Below are 19,585 nucleotides of genomic sequence, written 5' to 3'. Positions count from 1 at the left end.
AGCTCTTCCTAGCCCAGATTGAAAAAAATTATTTGGTGTCCTTGGATGTTTAGAGTTCAGTGACTATACTCTGCCATCAAGGATGCCAGATGGGGTGTGCTGGAGTGAGCCTCCGAATGCAAAGACCCTGGGATACAATAAAACATTTCAGGTAGAAAAACTCTTTTCCTTGGGATTAAAGGGTTTTTTTTTTAGATTTTTAAAATAATTAATTAACTAATTAATTTATGACTGCGTTGGGTCTTAGTTGCAGCACGTGGGATCTTTGTTGAGGCATGCAGGATCTTCACTGTGGTGCGTGGGCTTCTCTCTAGTTGTGGCTTGTGGGTTTGCTCTTCTCTAGTTGTGGCGCACAGGCTCCAGGGTGCGTGGGCTCTGTAGTTGCGGCACGTGGGTTCCAGATCACGTGGGCTCTGTAGTTTGCGGCTCACGGGCTCTAGTTGAGGTGCCTGAGCTCAGTAGTTGTGGCATGCCGGCTTAGTTGCCCCACAGCATGTGGGATCTTAGTTCCCTGACCAGGGATCAAACCCACGTCCCCTGCATTGCAAGGCGGATTCTTTACCACTGGGCCACCAGGGAAGTCCCATAGATTTTTTTTTAATGTAAATTAATAACAATATATTGGTGTGTTTCTCAACTTTATTATATTTTAATTATTTTTTAAAAATAGGAAACAAAATAATAGGACACTCATGTACTCACCTACAAGGTTAAACAGATGTTAATATTTTGCCATGTTTGTTTCATATCTCCCTTTTTTTGAAAACAGTAAAGCATAACAGATGTAGCTAAACTACCATTCTGCTTTCCATCTTTTCTCCTTCCCCAGAGATAATTGTCTCCTCAAAGTTGGTATGTATCATATGTTTGTACTTTATTACATGTGTATGTACCTATAACATAGACTATTATTTGGTATGTTTTAAACTTTTATATAAGTGATATTTATTCTCATACCAAAGGACAGTTACATTGCTTCTGCTTTTTTCACTGTTTCCAACAGTGCTTCCATGAATACCCTTGTGCAAAATATGGGAGCGTTTCTCTCGCACAGACCATCGAGAAGTGGTATTGCTGAGGGGCGGGCAACTTCAGCTCCAGTTGTTTCCAAATTGCTCTCAAAAGGAATCGTAGCAGGATACTCTCCTGTGCGTAGTTTTTATGAGTTCCTCTTTCCAAACATGTTTGCCAGCACTTGTATTTAGACTTCTAAATTCTTGCCAATTTTAATAGGTGTCAAATATTACCTTATTGTTTTAATTTGCAGTTCCCTGATTACCAGTGAGATGGAGTACTTTCCATACATCTGTTGGCTTTTCAGGCTTCCTTCCCTGTGGATCCCTGTTCATATCATTTGCCCCTTATTCTATTAAGTTGTTTATTGATTTTGTCAGGTATATATTTTATGTATACATACATGTATATATGTATGTATATACACACACACACGTAGATATAAAATCTTCTCCCAATCTGCAACTTGTCTTTTCACTTTACTTGTGTTTTTTGAGAACAACCCACACTGCTGAATTTGCATTACTTTTTTTCCCCCTCCTTTTTTTTTTTTTTTTTTTTTTTTTTTTGCTGTATGCGGGCCTCTCACCGTTGTGGCCTCTCCCGTTGCAGAGCGCAGGCTCCGGACACGCAGGCTCAGCGGCCGTGGCTCATGGGCCCAGCCGCTCCGCGGCATGTGGGATCTTCCCGGACCGGGACACGAACCCACATCCCCTGCATCGGCAGGCGGACTCTCAACCACTGCGCCACCAGGGAAGCCCTCCCCCTCCTTTTTTGAGGGGAGTTTGCATCAATATTTATAAGTCACATAAGCCTAAGTTTCTCTTCCTTACACTGTCCTTCATATCAAGGTGATACATTCCTTATGTAGTGAGTTCAGCAGTGCGCCTTTATTTTTTATTCTCTGGCAACACTGGTTTGAGATGATTTCTTCCTTGACTGTTTGGGAAAACTCATCTGTAAAACCATCTGGGCCTATTATTTTTGGTATTTACTGATTGATTTTGGGTGGGCAGTGATGTATGGAGTTACAGTACTGGTTCTTTTTTTTTATTATTATTTTTGGCTGCGTTGGGTCTTCATTGCTGCATGCGGGCTTTCTCTAGTTGTGGCGAGCGGGGGCTACTCTTCGTTGCGTTGCGCAGGCTTCTCATTGCGGTGGCTTCTGTTGTTGCAGAGCATGGGCTCTAGGTGCGCAGTCTTCAGTAGTTGCAGTATGTGGGCTTCAGTAGTTGTGGCTTGCAGGCTCTAGAGCGCAGGCTCAGTAGTTGTGGCACATGGGCTTAGTTGCTCCGCGGCATGTGGGATCTTGCTGGACCAGGGCTCGAACCCGTGTCCCCTGCGTTGGCAGGCGGATTCTTAACCACTGCACTGTGGGAAGCCCACAGTACTGGTTCTTTTATGATTCTGGGTCTCTTTAGGTTTTCTGTTTATTGAAGGAGTTTTGATACATCACACATTTTCTAGGAGCTTACTTATTTCATCTGGAATTTTAAGATTTGTTTTAGCTATATCCCACAAGTTTTGATATGGCATGTATTTACTGACCAATTTTAACCTTTTTCTGTTGGCTATTATGACTTTCTATGTGAATTATTTAGTAAATTAGAAATTTTGGGGGGACTTCCCTGGTGGTGCAGTGGTTAGGAATCCGCCTGCCAATGCAGGGGACACGGGTTCGAGCCCTGGTCCGGGAAGATCCCACATGCCGTGGAGCAACTAAGTCGGTGAGCCACAACTACTGAGCCTGTGCTGTAGAGCCCGCGAGCCACAACTACTGAGCCCGCATGCCACAACTACTGAAGCCTGTGCACCTAGAGCCCGTGCTCTGCAACAAGAAAAGCCACCGCAATGAAGAAGCCCCTGCTCACCACAACTAGAGAAAGCCCGCGCACAGCAATGAAGACCCAACGCAGCCAAAAATAAATAAATGAATTCATTTTTTAAAAAAAGGAAAGAAGAAGAAGAAGCCTGATACCGTTTATGTTCCTGGTACGGTAGGAAGGGTAGGAGTGATGTCGAGGACTTGGATAGGTTGGCAAACACTTTAAAAAAAAACAAACTTTTCAGATGCTTTGGAGCTTTTTGGCTTGTACTTTTCTGTTAATTTTTAATTGTATTGCGTTGTACTCAGAACATGTTCTGTACAATATTGATTCCTTGGTAGTTTTTGAGATTTGCTTTGTGGTATTCTATTTGGTGATTTGAAAAAAAATGTTTATTAGTGTGCTTGGAAACAAAAAAAAAATGTGTGTTTTAAAATGTTGGCTATGGGCTTCCCTCGCGGCGCAGTGGTTGAGAGTCCGCCTGCCGATGCAGGGGATGCGGGTTCGTGCCCCGGTCCGGGAAGGTCCCATGTGCTGCGGAGCGGCTGGGCCTGTGAGCCATGGCCGCTGAGCCTGCGCGTCCGAAGCCTGTGCTCCACAACAGGAGAGGCCACAGCAGTGAGAGGCCCGCGTACTGCAAAAAAAATAAATAAATAAAAATAAAAAATAAAATAAAATGTTGGCTACAAGTTATATATATCCGTTAGATCAAGCTTGTTACTTTTGTTAAAGCCGTTTATATTCATGCTGATTTTTGTCTGTTTGATCTCTTAAGTCTTTATTACAATCTCTTAAGATTATGGTTTTGTCATTTTCTCCTTGTACTTCTGTCAATTTCTGCTTTAATTATTTTGAAGCTTATGTAGTTAGATGAGTTAAAGTCCATAGTGACTATAGCTTTTCTCTGATTTGTTTGTTTAAATGTTAAAATGTAATCTTAAATAATGCATTTCACCTTAAAATCTATTTGTTCTAGTATAACCACCTGGTACATATTTTTATATCCCTTCCCCTCCTTTAGTTGCCTTTTTGTGTTATTATTTTGTAAATGTGTCTTATAGCTGGTTTTAATCTGATCTGAAGCACCTCGTCTTTTAGCGGGTGAGTTTAAGTCATTCATATTTACCGCAGTTTGTGATTTATGGTTGGTTTTATTTCCACCATCTTATTTTGTGCTTTCTAGCTTTCATGCTTTTCCTTGCCTTTTTTTCTTTTTATTTCCTCTTTCTCTTATATTGAATGAGTTTTTAAAATTCCACTAACCTTCCTACCACTCCATACACTTTTTGGAAGTTATATATTCTCTTTTAGTGTTTACCCTTAATTTTAACATACTTACATGACTTAAAGTCTAAAACTAGTCAAATTTTCTGCCTTTTTCTAGGGAAGGGCCCTGAAACCTTTGAATTCTGATCATATCTTTCTATCTTACATGTTATTGTTGTTTAGTGTTTTAGTTCTGCCTTGTCTTACCTGTACTCCAGTTAGTCATAATTACTACTGTTCTATACAGTCAATGCCTATTTACATTGACCACATTTACCAATTTGTTTGCTCACTTCTTGTTTTGGTATCCCAGTTCTTTCTTCTGGTTCACTTTCTTTTCTTGAAATAAGTCCTTGAACTTAGTTCTTTGAAATTAATTTTGAAATTCTTTGAGATAAGTCCAAGAACTTAATTCTTTGAATAAGAGTCTTTAAATGGTAAATTTTCTGTATCTTTTTGTTTAAAAATGTTGGGGTTTTTGTTTGTTTGTTTGGTCATCACTTTTGAATGATAGTTTATCTGGGCATAGAATGCACAGGTGGTTGTTTTTCTTCCCATTTCTGAGATAGTTTCTGATGTCTTTGTTTCTGTACTTGCTTTTGAGAAGTTTGCTCACAGCTAGTCTAGTTATTCTCTCTGTAGGTAATCTGTCTTTTCTCTATGGCTGCTTTGGTTTGAGATTTTATCTTTGTTTTAGGTGTTCTGAATTGCACTAGGATATTCTACTTGGGACCCGTGCTTCTTCAATCTGAAGACTTATGCCCTCAGTTAAACGTGGAAAATCCTCAGCCCTCATCTCTTCAGTTTTTTGTTTCTCTTGCATTCTCTCCTTCTGGAATGTCTGTTGCAATGTGTGTCAGACCTCAACCTGGCCTTTGTGTCTCAGAATGTTTTAAATTACTAAATATCACACATTCAAGAGAGTAACTATATCTATAGCTTAAATAATAATAGTACATAATAAAACAGTAATAATATTAGAAAATAAAACACTTGTGAGTTCACCGCCAGCACCTTGCGTAGTAGACCATGACATGGGGTAGGAACTCCAGGGGAGGAGCACTCACAGGGGGAATTAGGTGAAACTACCTGGCTTGGGTGCTTAGTAGCAGCTCCTTCTTTAAGGAAGGATACGGTCAGGGGTGTTGGTAGAATGGATTCCGGCAGTTGTTAAATTTTGGGTAACGTTTTTTGAGCACTAGAGGTGCTGGGGCGGTACCAAGTGCTTTACCTTGATTGTCTCAGTTAATTCTCACCTCAGCTCTTGAAGAAAGAATTCTAGCGTTCTCATTTTACAGGTGAGAAACTGAGGTCATTTGGCCAAAGCCTCGGGAGAAAATGGCAGCGCCACACCCCAGCCCTGGCAGCCTGGTCCCTGACCCTCACTGCTTCTCAGCCTGTCAGTGACCCACGTGGCTTCTCATACAAGACCCAGGTTCTCTGTAATATTGTGTTTCTTCCTTGGCATTTTCGTTTATGAATTCCTGTTTTTGGTGATGCAATTCAGGAGACCGAAACTCTGGGTTGAATTAGTTTTGCAAGAGAAAGGGGGAGCGTGTGAAAAAACCCAGGCCTCAGGTCCGTAGGCTGGTGCACCTTCACACCTCAACTCAGAACTCACCTTTCTGCGCAGAAAACCTTCCCAAAGGCTGGAGCCCCCGCACAGCTGCTTGAATGTCCTTCTTCTGTGTTCCTGCCGCCTTGGGCCTGTCCTGGTGCTGCACGTCTTGTGCTGCGCTGTAACTGGAGCTTTAGATGGACTCCACGCTCGGCCAGGACGTGGAGGGCGCCCTGCTCACCTCTGTGTCAGCTCAGCTCAGTGTCTGGCCCAGAGTTCACGGATAACACACGCTTGTAATTCTTTAATGATTGAGTAAGTTAACATTATACAGGAAGAACTAATAGTAAGCGCCAGCTTTTTATTGAGTAGTTACTGTGCTCTGGGTACTCTAATTAATTTAGTTACTGTGCTCTGGGTACTCTAATTTTTTACACACCTTATACAGATGGTTGTAATGCTAGGTTATGATTTACCTCATTTCTCATTTACTCCTCACGGTAATCCTGGGAGGTAAGTATTACTGTTACTCATTTTACAGATGACAAGCTGAAGCTTAGAGAGATTACCTGTCTGAGATCACACACTGTTTAACCAAGAGAGCCTGGACTTGAATCCATATCTGTCTGACTCTGGAGCCTGTGGTCTTTGTGCTTTAGCACACTGCTTTTCTGGAGATTTCCACAGTCAAGTCAAAGTGGAGAAATCCAAATTTACTGATCTTGAAAATTTTCCAAGAAGCCTGACCCCGTGTTGTGACAGCTGGCCATAACAGGAGAGTAGCATCAACCAAAAAATAGGTTCACTTTTGCATTGTGGTGATTCCTTTCTGTTCACCTGCGTTTAGCATATGTAGAAGAACGTCAGCAAGGACTGGCATTAACCTTTTTAAAAAGAAGCAGCCTTTGTACAGCTGTTGTTGTAATAGCATTTGTCTTGGTTAACACCAGACAAAATTGGTCCGATAAGCCAGATTGGCTGGTTAGGTTCAAGTGTGTAACATGAGCACGTTGTGATGGTTGCTATGACCAACATTAGAAGTTGTGTTCTTAATGAGATGTGGATCTGGGTAATGGCTGAGAGCTAAGCTGGTTAATTAGAAGGCCCAGCTGGCGTTTCTGTTGACGGAAGAGACCGAGACATTGAAATGTACTATGTCCTTCCGCCGCTGAGCAGTGGTTAAAGCTTTTCTTTTCATTACCTTCACTTTGCTTGCTCACTGGAAGTGCCATCCACTTTCAGAACTGTTAATTTGTATATTCAAGGGCATTAGCTTATCATATTAAAGGTTATATTTTACATTTTGAATAATACCAGGTTTGGTTTTTTTTTTAAACAGTAAAAACACACCTATAATTTACAATAGGGTATTGTTAGAATTGTATTGTGATAAAAAGACTCTTGTATTCTCTTTTGCTGTGTCTATTAATGCCGTTGATTAAATAAAGTCTCTGTGGTTCTGGAAATGTAGATCCTTAATTTGATGGAGTATCCTTGGTAGTAACTGTTTTTAGAAATGCAAGTTGACATTTCTTAACAGTTGACGTTGGCTGATATGAACGTCATAATTTGTAGATTCTTGAGAGTTTGGGGTAGAAGTAATAAAGGAGGAGTGGGTCTGACAAAACATAAAAACTCTGTGGCATTGATGTTACATAATAGGTCTGTTTCTCTCTCCTTTCAGACTGGTCGAATTGACAAATCCTACCCCACAGTGTGTGGTCACACAGGACCAGTGCTGGACATAGACTGGTGCCCACATAACGATCAGGTCATTGCCAGCGGCTCAGAGGACTGCACGGTTATGGTAAGTTCCCTCGGTGTGGCGGGCACACAGGCCAGCGAGACTCACCTACTGCCTTCAAAGAGTGTGTGTGTGTAGGCTTGAAATGCAGAAAATCATAGAGCTTTGATTGTCCATTGGACTATACAAGAATTTAGTGACACTGAAGTTTAACTGCAGATAAGCCGTTTTACAAGTTTATATCAAGGAGTTGTACTCTCTCGTCTTTTTTCTTCTTTTGCTTCTGTGTGTACGCATACTTGTTAACAGTTGACACATCTGCTTGATGGGAAGATTTTAGGGAAAGTAAAATGACTTTCAAATAATTCTGTGAATGCCGTTACACCACATGACCTTCCTCCCCTCTAAAAAAGGAGAGATAAAATTGCTACCATGAATTGCATATTACAGTGAAATACGATGCCAAAGGTTATATAGATAGATGGAATGTGAAACAGATACTGAAAGATAATAAAGAGTTTTTGTAGGTGCTTATTTCCAAGCTAATGTCTAGTGGACCCTGGTTAACGAAGTCCTTTTTATGCAGATATACAAATAACCAATTTGAAAGGTTGTTAAAGTAAGTTCTGTATGTTCCCCAGTTTAGATTCCAAAGGTAGGTTATGTATGAAACCAGGCTTTGGACTACTTGTGAATGTGAAGCTTCTTGTTCTTGATTATGTTCTTCTTAGCCTTCAAATGTAATTATGAGTTTGGATCCATTTTTAATCCTAGCGCAACATCTGCTGCAAAGACTGGGCAAGAGCGCAGACAGGGAGCCCTGAAGTCATGCCTGGAGTGGATGCAGGTCGTCCCTCAGGCAGCCTCACACCTGGCAGGTGGAGAGCTGCAAGAGCTGCACTCTGGTTATCCCCCTCTTGGTTTTCTGTGCACTGAACCAGACTTAGAAACATTGTTTGGAAGGCTTTGTTAATTACAGTTATTTTACGTAAAAGGAAATTAATTCCTGAACTGTGCCATTTAAACATTTACCCATTTTTCCTCATGGACTTTTGACTAAGGATAACTCCTCCTGTGATCTCATGATTTTGGCAGCCAAAGTGTATTAAAGAAATATGCTGCTATTAAAAGGAGTTGTTCCGTTTAACATGCCTTGCTAAATTGATCATTTGAATGGCTACAGACACATTTTGCTAAGGGGAAGGAACAGTATTTAGACCTGATGCCCAAATCTTAAACTGAGAGTCTTAACCTTTCTTGGAGAAGCGGGTTTGATCCATCCCTCCCCATCTCCAGCATTATTGGTCACATTGCCCTTTAAAAAAAAACCTTTGTATTATAAAACACACTAAAAGAGCAGTTAAGTGAGTTCAATTAAGTAAAAAAGTGAATTGAGGGACTTCCCTGGTGGCACAGTGGTTGGGAATCTGCCTGCCAATGCAGGGGACATGGGTTTGATCCCTGGTCCAGGAAGATCCCACATGCTGCGGAGCAACTAAGCCTGTGCACCACAACTACTAAGCCTGCGCTCTAGAGCCCGCGAACCACAACTCCTGAGCCCACGCGCCTAGAGCCGGTGCTCCGCAACAAGAGAAGCCACTGCAATGAGAAGCCCGCACACCACAACAAAGAGTAGCCCCCGCTCGCCACAACTAGAGAAAGCCCACCCACAGCAACAAAGACCCAATGCAGCCAAAAATAAATAAATTAAAAATAAATAAATTCATTAAAAAAAAAAAGTGAACTGAGTTAGGAGGTTTATTACTGAGTGAACACCCTGTGACTGCCACCCAGGTCAAGAAATGGAACTTTCCCAGGCTTCTCAGTCTCTTCCCTGTGCCCCATCCCAGTCCCCATCCACCCCTCCCTCTCCAAGTAACCAGTAAAACTCACTTCCTTGCCTTTCTTTGTGGTTTTAATCACTCAAGTGTGCGTCTCTGGACGCTAGAGCTTAGTCTTCCAAGTTCTAAAAACTTGATATGCCTTTTAAGTCTTTCCTAATCTACAGGTTCCTCCTCCATCCTTTTCTTGTTGAAGAAGCCTGATCTTTGACCTGTTGCTTCCAGAAGTCCAGAGTTTGCTGATTGCACCCTCGTGGTCCAGTTCAACCTGCTACTCTGTCTTTCAGATTCCCTGCAAGTTGGCAGCTGGATGCTAGAGCATGATTAGATTCAGATTCCATCCCTTTGACAAGCCTAGAGCTCGTGCTCTGGTCTCCCCTCAGGAGGCACGAGGTGTCAAGATGCCTGGTTTTTTGCTGTTTTTTGATTTGTGCAGTTATTGATGCCCAGCACCTAGATCCAGCAACTCATTAGGGGGTCTCAAAATGGTGATATTAAATGCTGTGATTTTGTTTTCAGTTTTCAGCTGGTAAAATTTTTAAGGTGATGCTCTCTCTTATCTACTATTTAGTTACCCAGGAGTATAGTTCATATAGGAAAGCAGGATAAATGCTTGATTCTTTCCTTTTATTTACCCAGTTTTCAAAATAATGAATTGGTTCTTTATCTTCCTCAGAAGGTGACCAATTAGTTTTTCGTTTGGAGGTTTTTTTCCCCCTTTCATTTCATTTTGAACTGAATGGGTTTCAATCTGTTACAATTCTTTTCTCAAAGCTCAGGGGATTCAGTCTATGTTAATGGGAACCTCTTCACAGTTCCTGAGTCCTTCTGAAGTGACCCTACTTGTTTCTGTTGCTTCCTCGCTCTTCTGTATGTCCAGGTGTCCCAGGCCCATCCCTGACCCCACACCTCAAATCCGCCACTTCTCTCAGAAGCTCTGGTTTGTTTTAATGGAAAATGGAGTTTCTAGATCACTCTCTGAGTGCTTAGGGATGCTCATTGTTACCGTAGCGATCATTGTTTTTAAGACTTTGCAGTAAATTTGGCTAGAATATACATATATATTTAAAGATATAATACCTTGTGACTTCATCTTAATCTTTCCAGTTCAAATTCAGGACTGTATAGTTTTTACCTAACTTCTTTAACAATACATCTCTGCTCCTTTCTTTCACACCAAGAATCCTGGTTCTCAGGAGTTCAGGATGAATTAGAATATCCTAATCTATCTCATTTGCTTTTTCACAGTATACATACAATAGTCTCACACTAAAAATACTAAGAGTATCACCACCATTATGATTACTGAAAGCAGTTTAAAAAAAAAAGGCACTTGGATCATCTGAAGCTCCTTCTCTAGTAGATTCTAGACCCCAGTACTCTGGAAACCAACCAGAGAGGGCTCCCTTCCAGGACAGGCCCCACCCTGAGGAGCAGTTCCAAGGGATGGAATCAAATAGGAAAGGCTCGTGGGAACTGTATTCTCTAAGTTCTTCTATATTGACAATAGCTTGTTGTGACCTTTATACTTAAAGGTGAATTTTTCTGGATATAAAATTCTTGGCTTGCAGTATTTCCTTGAGTATCTAAATATTTCATTTTCTTTTGGCATAAAGTGTTGCTGTAAAAAGTCAGATGATCAGAAAAAATCTGATTTTCTTTTCCTTATAGACTATATGTTCTTTTTGCCTAGATGTTCATAAGATTTTTTTTCTTAAAATGTAGTAATTTTACTAGACTATTGTTGGTTATTCTGAGTTGATATTTCTGTGTGTGATGTGCTCTTTCAATATCTGGTTTCAGGTCTTCCCCGCCCCGCCCTGCCCCCCCCCCCCCCAGGGAAGTTTTATTGACTTAGAGTCTTCAGTATTTGTTCTGTTCCTTTGCTTTGGTTTTTCCCTTCAGGGACTCCTGTTATCCAAATGCTTTATCTTATTTACCTATCTTCTTAGATATTTGTCAGTTTCTCTCCAAACCTTTTTTCTTACTCATTTCTTTTAGGCTAAAATTTTTCTGCTTTTTACCTTTTATTTCTTTGGGGACATTATTTATGTTTATTTGCTCTTAGCTTCTTTGTTAGTCTTCGTTTCTAAAGTACTTTTCCTTTTATTTCTATTTTTTTTCTTGATTTCCGCCACCTTACTTTTGAGTTTTTCAAGTTCTGATTTATGTTTCCTGTCTTGTATTGTTTTCTTAATAATGTCTTTCGAAATGTGTGTGATAGTTTTTATCTTTCTTTGGAGCTGGTCTTACTAGCATTCTTGTACTGTCTGCAGGGATGTATTCTCTTTTTTTCTCATAGTAATTTTGGAGCCTTGATTTTTTTTTTTTTTTTCTCCCTCTCTTTATTTTTATGTGAATTTAGTTTTCCCGAGCTTTCAGAAGCTGGCTTCCTTCATAAAGCTGTTCTAACTTCACAGAGCTGCCTCTTCTGTCCTTTTCAGGTAGTGTTCAGAAACATGGTGGCTTGCTGTCAGATTTCCTGACCTGCTTTTTTTTGGTCTTTCTGATTCCTTTGTCCATCTTATTTCTGTCCTGCTCAGATTTGATTCCATTTCTTGGAATTTCCACTCAGTGTGGGCCTGTCTCAGAAGGGAGTCCTCTCTGGTTGGTGTCTAGGGTATTGGGGGTTTAGATTTCTCCAGCCCCTTCATACCTTTTTCGTTTCGGGTCCCTGTTCTCACCTGCTGTTGGAGAAGGCAAAGGCCCTTCCCGTTTCCGTTGTGGCCTCATATTGGCCTGCTCTGCTCAGATCTGTGGGGCACCCCATTGCTGCCCCATGATTTTTTTCGCACAGAGGCTGACAACACACGGGTTGTGTGGCTGTTGGTGGTTTTCCTCCACACACTTGCATTTGGGTTATCACCTAGTTTTGTGTATATATTGTCCCTGTGTTTTTGTTTGTTATCTGCCTGCTCTGTGTTTTTCTTGAGGGACTTGGGAAGATCCCAGAACTGTGCTGCCACTGACACCACCATTGTCCCAGAATCCTCTGACGTTGCCCCTTTATTGCTATTGCCAGAGTGAACATTTTGTAAATTAAATAATGCTTTGGGATAAATCTTCCTCCTAGTTTTCTTTCACTCCCTTAACTATGGTGCTGATATTTTAATCACTTAATGTCTCCCAAATCATTTGTTATTATTATTGGGGTAATTACAAAATGCTTTAACAACTCAGCAGTTGAAATAAAATTTTAAAGAAGTATTTGATCTTCTACCCCACCTGCTTCTTTTTTTTTATTTTTGAATTTTATTTTATTTATTTTTTATACAGCACGTTCTTATTAGTTATCTATTTTATGCATATAAGTGTATATATGTCAATCCCAATCTCCCAATTCATATCACCACCACCCCCATCCCTGCCACTTTCCCCACTTGGTGTCCATACATTTGTTCTCTACATCTGTGTCTCTATTTCTGCCCTGCAAACCAGTTCATCTGTACCATTTTTCTAGGTTCCACATATATGCGTTAATATACGATATTTGTTTTTCTCTTTCTGACTTACTTCACTCTGTATGACAGTCTCTAGGTCCATCCACGTCTCTACAAATGACCCAATTTTCTTCCTTTTTATGGGTGAGTAATATTCTGTTGTATATACGTACCACATCTTTATCCATTCATCTGTCGATGGGCATTTAGGTTGCTTCCATGTCCTGGCTATTGTAAATAGTGCTGCAATGAATATTGGGGTGCATGTGTCTTTTTGAATTATGGTTTTCTCTGGGTATATGCCCAGTAGTGGGATTGCTGGGTCGTATGGTAGTTCTATTTGTAGTTTTTTAAGGAACCTCCATACTGTTCTCCATAGTGGCTATATCTATTTACATTCCCACCAATAGTGCAAGAGGGTTCTCTTTTCTCCACACCCTCTCCAGCATTTGTTGTTTGTAGATTTTCTGATGATGCCCATTCTAACTGGTGTGAGGTGATACCTCATTGTAGTTTTGATTTGCATTTCTCTAATAATTTGTGATGTTGACCAGCTTTTCATGTGCGTCGTGGCTATCTGTATGTCTTCTTTGGAGAAATGTCTATTTAGGTCTTCCTCCCATTTTCTGATTGGGTTGTTTCTTTTTTTAGTGTTGAGCTGCATGAGCTGTTTATATATTTTGGAGATTAATCCTTTGTCCGTTGATTCATTTGCAAATATTTTCTCCCATTCTGAGGGTTGTCTTTTTGTCTTGTTTGTAGTTTCCTTTGCTTTGCAAAAACTTCTAAGTTTCATTAGGTCCCATTTGTTTATTTTTATTTCCATTACTCTAGGAGGTGGATCAGAAAAGATCTTTCTGTGATTTATGTTAAAGAGTGTTCTTCCTATGTTTTCCTCTAACAGTTTTATAGTGTCCAGTCTTACATTTAGGTCTCTAATCCATTTTGAGTTTATTTTTGTGTATGGTGTTAGGGAGTGTTCTAATTTCATTCTTTTACATGTAACTGTCCAGTTTTCCCAGCACCACTTATTGAAGAGACTGTCTTTTCTCCATGGTATATCCTTGCCTCCTTTGTCATAGATTAGTTGATCATAGGTGCATGGGCTTATCTGGGCTTTCTATCCTGTTCCATTGATCTATGTTTCTGTTTTTGTGCCGGTACCATATTGTCTTGATGACTGTAGCTTTGTAGTGTAGTCTGAAGTCAGGGAGACTGATTCCTCCAGCTCTGTTTTTTATCCCTCAAGACTGCTTTGGCTATTCAGGGTCTTTTGTGTCTCCATACAAATTTTAAGATTTTTTGTTCTAGTTCTGTAAAAAATACCACTGGTAATTTGATAGGGATTGCATTGAATCTGTAGATTGCTTTGGTAGTATAGTCATTTTCACAATATTGATTCTTCCAATCCAAGAACATGGTATATCTCTCCATCTGTTTGTGTCATCTTTGATTTCTTTCATCAGTGTCTTATAGTTTTCGAAGTATAGGTCTTTTACCTCCTTACGTAGGTTTATTCCTAGGTTTTTATTCTTTTTGTTGCAATGGTGAATGGATTGTTTCCTTCATTTCTCTTCCTGATCTTTCGTTGTTAGTGTATAGGAGTGCAGGAGATTTCTGTGCATTAATTCTGTATCCTGCAACTTTACCAGATTCATTGATTAGCTCTAGTAGTTTTCTGGTGGCACCTTTAGGATTCTCTATGTGTAGTATCATGTCATTTGCAAACAGTGACAGTTTTAATTCTTCTTTTCCAATTTGTATGCCTTTTATTTCTTTTTCTTCTCTGATTGCCATGGCTAGGACTTCCAAAACTATGTTGAATAATAGTGGCGAGAGTGGACTTTCTTGTCTTGTTCCTGATCTTAGAGGAAATGCTTTCAGTTTTTCACCATTGAGAATGATGTTTGCTGTGGGTTTGTCATAAACGGCCTTTATTATGTTGAGGTAGGTTCCCTCTCTGCCCACTTTCTGGAGAGTTTTTTTAATTATTATTTATTTTTTTTAACATTGTTATTAGAGTATAATTGCTTTACAATGGTGTGTTAGTTTCTGCTTTATAACAAAGTGAATCAGCTATACGTATACATATATCACCATATCTCCTCCCTCTTTTGCGTCTCCCTCCCACTCTCCCTTTCCCACCCCTCTAGGTGGTAACAGAGCACTGAGCTGATCTCCCAGTGCTATGCGGCTGCTTCCCACTAGCTCTCTGTTTAACATCTGGTAGTGTATATATGTCCATGCCACTCTTTCACTTCATCCCAGCTTACCCTTCTCACTCCCCGTGTCCTCAAGTCCATTCTCTACGTCTGCGTCTTTATTCCTGTCCTGCCCCTAGGTTCTTCAGGACCTTTTTTTTTTTTTTTTTAAGATTCCATATGTATGTATTAGCATATGGTATTTGTTTTTCTCTTTCTGACTTACTTCACTCTGTATGACAGACTCTAGGTCCATCCACTTCACTACAAGTAACTCAATTTCATTTGTTTTTATGGCTGAGTAATATTCCATTGTATATACGTGCCACATCTTCTTTATCCATTCATCTGCTGATGGACACTTAGGTTGCTTCCATGTCCTGGCTATTGTAAATAGAGCTGCAGTGAACATTGTGGTATATGACTTTTTGAATTACGGTTTTCCCAGGGTATATGCCCAGTAGTGGGATTGCTGGGTCATATGGTAATTCTATTTTTAGTTTTTTAAGGAAGCTCCATACTGTTCTCCATAGTGGCTGTATCAATTTACATTCCCACCAACAGTGCAAGAGGGTTCCCTTTTCTCTGGAGAGTTTTTATCATAAATCGGTATTGAATTTTGTCAAAAGCTTTTTCTGCATCTCTTGAGATGATCATATGGTTCTTCTTCTTCAGTTTGTTAATATGGTGTATCACATTGGTTGATTTGCATATATTGAAGAATCCTTGCATCCCTGGGATAAATCCCACTTGATCACGGTGTATGATCCTTTTAATGTGTTGTTGGATTCTGTTTGATAGTACTTTGTTGAGGAGTTTTGCATCTATATTCATCAGTGATATTGGTCTGTAATTTTCGTTTTTTGTGCTATCTTTGTCTGGTTTTGGTATCAAGGTGATGGTGGCCTCATAGAATGAGTTTGTGAGTGTACCTTCCTCTGCAATTTTTTGGAAGAGCTTGAGAAGGATGGGTGTTAGCTCTTCTCTAAATGTTTGATAGAATTCACCTGTGAAGCCATCTGGTCCTGGACTTCTGTTTGTTGGAAGATTTTTTTTGTGTGTGTGGTATGCGGGCCTCTCACTGTTGTGGCCTCTCCCGTTGTGGAGCACAGGCTCCGGACGTGCAGGCTCAGCGGCTATGGCTCACAGGCCCAGCCGCTCCGCGGCATGTGGGATCTTCCCTGACTGGGGCACGAACCTGTGTCCCCTGCATCGGCAGGCGGACTCTCAACCACTGCGCCACCAGGGAAGCCCTGTTGGAAGATTTTTAATCACAGTTTCAATTTCATTCCTTGTGATTGGTCTGTTCATATTTTCTATTTCTTCCTGGTTCAGTCTTGGAAGGTTATACCTTTCTAAGAATTTGTCCATTTCTTCCAGGTTGTCCATTTTATTGGCATAGAGTTGCTTGTAGTAGTCTCTTACGATGCTTTGTATTTCCACGGTGTCTGTTGTAACTTCTCCTTTTTCATTTCTAATTTTTTTGATAGGAGTCCTCTCCCTCTTTTTCTTGATGAGTCTGGCTAAAGTTTTATCAATTTTGTTTATCTTCTCAAAGAACCAGCTTTTAGTTTTATTGATCTTTGCTATTGTTTTCTTTGTTTGTATTTCATTTATTTCTGCTCTGATCTTTATGATTTCTTTCCTTCTGATAACTTTGGGTTTTGTTTGTTCTTCTTTCTGTAGCTCCTTTCTTTAGGTGTAAGGTTAGATTGCTTGAGATTTTTCTTGTTTCTTGAGGTAGGATTGTATTGCTGTAAACTTCCCTCTTAGAACTGCTTTTGCTGCATCCCATAGGTTTTGGATCATTGTGTTTTCCTTGTCATTTGTCTCTAGATATTTTTTGATTTCCTCTTTGATTTCTTCAGTGATGTCTTGGTTATTTAGTAACGTATTGTTTAGCCTCCACATGTTTGTGTTTTTTATGTTTTTTTCCCTGTAATTGATTTCTAATCTCATAGTGTTGTGGTTGGAAAAGATGCTTGATATGATTTCAATTTTCTTAAATTTACTGAGGCTTGATTTGTGACCCAAGATGTGATCTAATCTATCCTGGAGAATGTTTGTGTGCACTTGAGAAGAAAGTGTCATCTGCTGTTTTTGGATGGAATGTCCTGTAGATATCAATTAAATCTATCTGGTCTGTTGTGTCATTTAAAGCTTGTGTTTCCTTATTAATTTTCTGTCTGGATGATCTGTCCATTGGTGTAAGTGAAGTGTAAAAGTCTCCCACTATTATTGTGTTACTGTCGATTTCCTCTTTTATATCTGTTAGCATTTGCCTTATGTCTTGAGGTGCTCTCCTATGTTGGGTGCGTATATATTTATAATTGTTATATCGTCTTCTTGGATTGATCCCTTGAGCATTATGTAGTGTCCTTTCTTGTCTCTTGTAACATTCTTTATTTTAAAGTCTATTTTATCTGATAATGAGTATTGCTACTCCAGCTTTCTTTTGATTTCCATTTGCATGGAATATCTTTTTCCATCCCCTCACTTTCAGTCTGTATGTGTCCCTAGGTCTGAAGTAGGTCTGTTGTAGACAGCATATATATGGGTCTTGTATTTGTATCCATTCAGTGAACCTGTGTCTTTTGGTTGGAGCATTTAATTCATTCACGTTTAAGGTAATTATCGATATGTATGTTCCTATGACCATTTTCTTGTTTTGGGTTTGTTTTTGTAGGTCCTTTTCTTCTCTTGTGTTTCCCACTTAGAGAAGTTCCTTTAGCATTTGTTGTAGAGCTGGTTTGGTGGTGCTGAATTCTCTTAGCTTTTGCTTGTCTGTAAAGCTTTTGATTTCTCTGTCAAATCTGAATGAGATCCTTGCCAGGTAGAGTAATCTTGGTTGTAGGTTCTTCCCTTTCATCACTTTAAATATATCATGCCGCTCCCTTCTGGCTTGTAGAGTTTCTGCTGAGAAATCACCTGTTAACCTTATGAGAGTTCCCGTGTATGTTATTTGTCGTTTTTCCCTTGTTGCTTTCAATAATTTTTGTCTTTAATTTCTGTCAGTTTGATTACTGCGTGTCTCGGCGTGTTTCTCCTTGGGTTTATCCTGCCTGGGTCTCTGTGCTTCCTGGACTTGGGTGGTTATTTGCTTTCCCATGTTAGGGAAGTTTTCGACTATAATCTCTTCAAATATTTTCTCTGGTCCTTTCTCTCTCCTCCTTCTGAGACCCCTATAATGCGAATGTTGTTGCGTTTAATGTTGTCCCAGAGGTCTCTTAGGCTGTCTTCATTTCTTTTCATTCTTTTTTCTTTATTCTGTTCCATGGCAGTGAATTCCACCATTCTGTCTTCCAGGTCACTTGTCTGTTCTTGTGTCTCAGTTATTCTGCTGTTGATTCCTTCTAGTGTAGTTTTCATTTCAGTTATTGGATTGTTCATCTCTGTTTGTTTGTTCTTTAATTCTTCTACATCTTTGTTAAACATTTCTTGCATCTTCTTGATCTTTGCCTGCATCCTTTTTCCGAGGTCCTGGATCATCTTCGCTATCATTATTCTGAATTCTTTTTCTGGAAGGTTGCCTATCTCCACTTCATTTAGTTGTTTTTCTGGGGTTTTATCTTGTTCCTTCATCTGGTACGAAGTCCTCTGGCTTTTCATTTTGTCTGTCTTTCGTGAATGTGGTTTTTTCCCTCCACAGGCTGCAGAATTATAGTTCTTCTTGCTTTTGCTGTATGCCCTCTCCCCACCTGTTTCTTAATACCTCATTTTCCCTTTTGTTCTCCTGAAGATGAAAGACCAGTGTACAACGAATCAAATGATTTCAAACAGCAACATTATTAATTTAAAAAAAAAGCAGAAAAGTTCTCTGTAGTTTCCCAAGCGTAGCCTCCTGGTAATAATAGCCCAGGACCTGCAACTGTAGATGGATATCAAGGTCCAGCTCCAGTAGAGAAAGGATGCTGAGATAAGCCCAGGTCACTTAAATGCTCTCAGCCTCAGTTGCCTTACATGCTTAAAAAACTAAATTAAATAAAACAAGCCAATTGAGAGGATCCAGGAAGTATAATGAGTTACTGTTTTTTCACAGTGAGTTTTGATATATACTTATAGTGGATTCATGGTAGTAAGAATATCTTTAGCAAATAATTCAGTAGAAAAAAACAGAGTAGAACCAATTTACCAAATGATCTGTAAAATGATTAACTTAATTAAAAAAAATACTTTTTGTATTTATAGTATAATTCCATTATGTCCTCTGCATTTAAGCAGTGATTTATTCACTGTGTGAGAACTGATTCTGTGGCAGTCATGTTACATTGATTGCAGTTTTAGAGAGGGAATGCCAGCCTTATGGTACATTCCTCCATCTTTTAGAGATGGCTTCTTTAAGCAGCCAAAAAGTAAATTATATTGGCATGGTTTGCCTTTGGTGTACTACCTTTTCTTTCTTTTTTTTTTTTCTTTTCTGTTTTTTAGCCGCATTGCTTGGCATGTAGTATGGGATCTTAGTTCCCCAACCAGGGATCAGAACCTGTGCCCCCTGCAGTGGAAGCATGAAGTCTTAACCACTGGACCGCCAGGGGAATCCTGGTGTACTACTTTTTTTTTTTTTTTTCCCGGTACCCGGTCCTCTCACTGTTGTGACCTCTCCCGTTGCGGAGCACAGGCTCTGGACGCGCAGGCTCAGCGGCCATGGCTCACGGGCCCAGCCGCTCTGCGGCATGTGGGATCTTCCCGGACCGG

General features: G+C 40.0%; 1 protein-coding gene across 5 annotated transcripts in view; it reads left to right on the top strand.

Moving 5' to 3' along the window:
* Positions 1-19,585, top strand: part of CORO1C (coronin 1C) — an 83,398-nt gene that overhangs the window by 45,252 nt on the left and 18,561 nt on the right. For all 5 annotated transcript variants that reach the window (XM_060170333.1, XM_060170336.1, XM_060170335.1 and 2 more), the window contains one exon: positions 7,349-7,471. In XM_060170333.1, coding sequence (XP_060026316.1) covers positions 7,349-7,471 — 123 coding nt within the window. The remainder of the gene's footprint in view (positions 1-7,348; positions 7,472-19,585) is intronic.

Source organism: Lagenorhynchus albirostris, chromosome 14 (assembly GCF_949774975.1).
Source record: "Lagenorhynchus albirostris chromosome 14, mLagAlb1.1, whole genome shotgun sequence".
NCBI classification, from domain to species: Eukaryota; Metazoa; Chordata; class Mammalia; order Artiodactyla; family Delphinidae; genus Lagenorhynchus; species Lagenorhynchus albirostris.
This window is presented reverse-complemented; position numbering and strand designations above follow the sequence as displayed.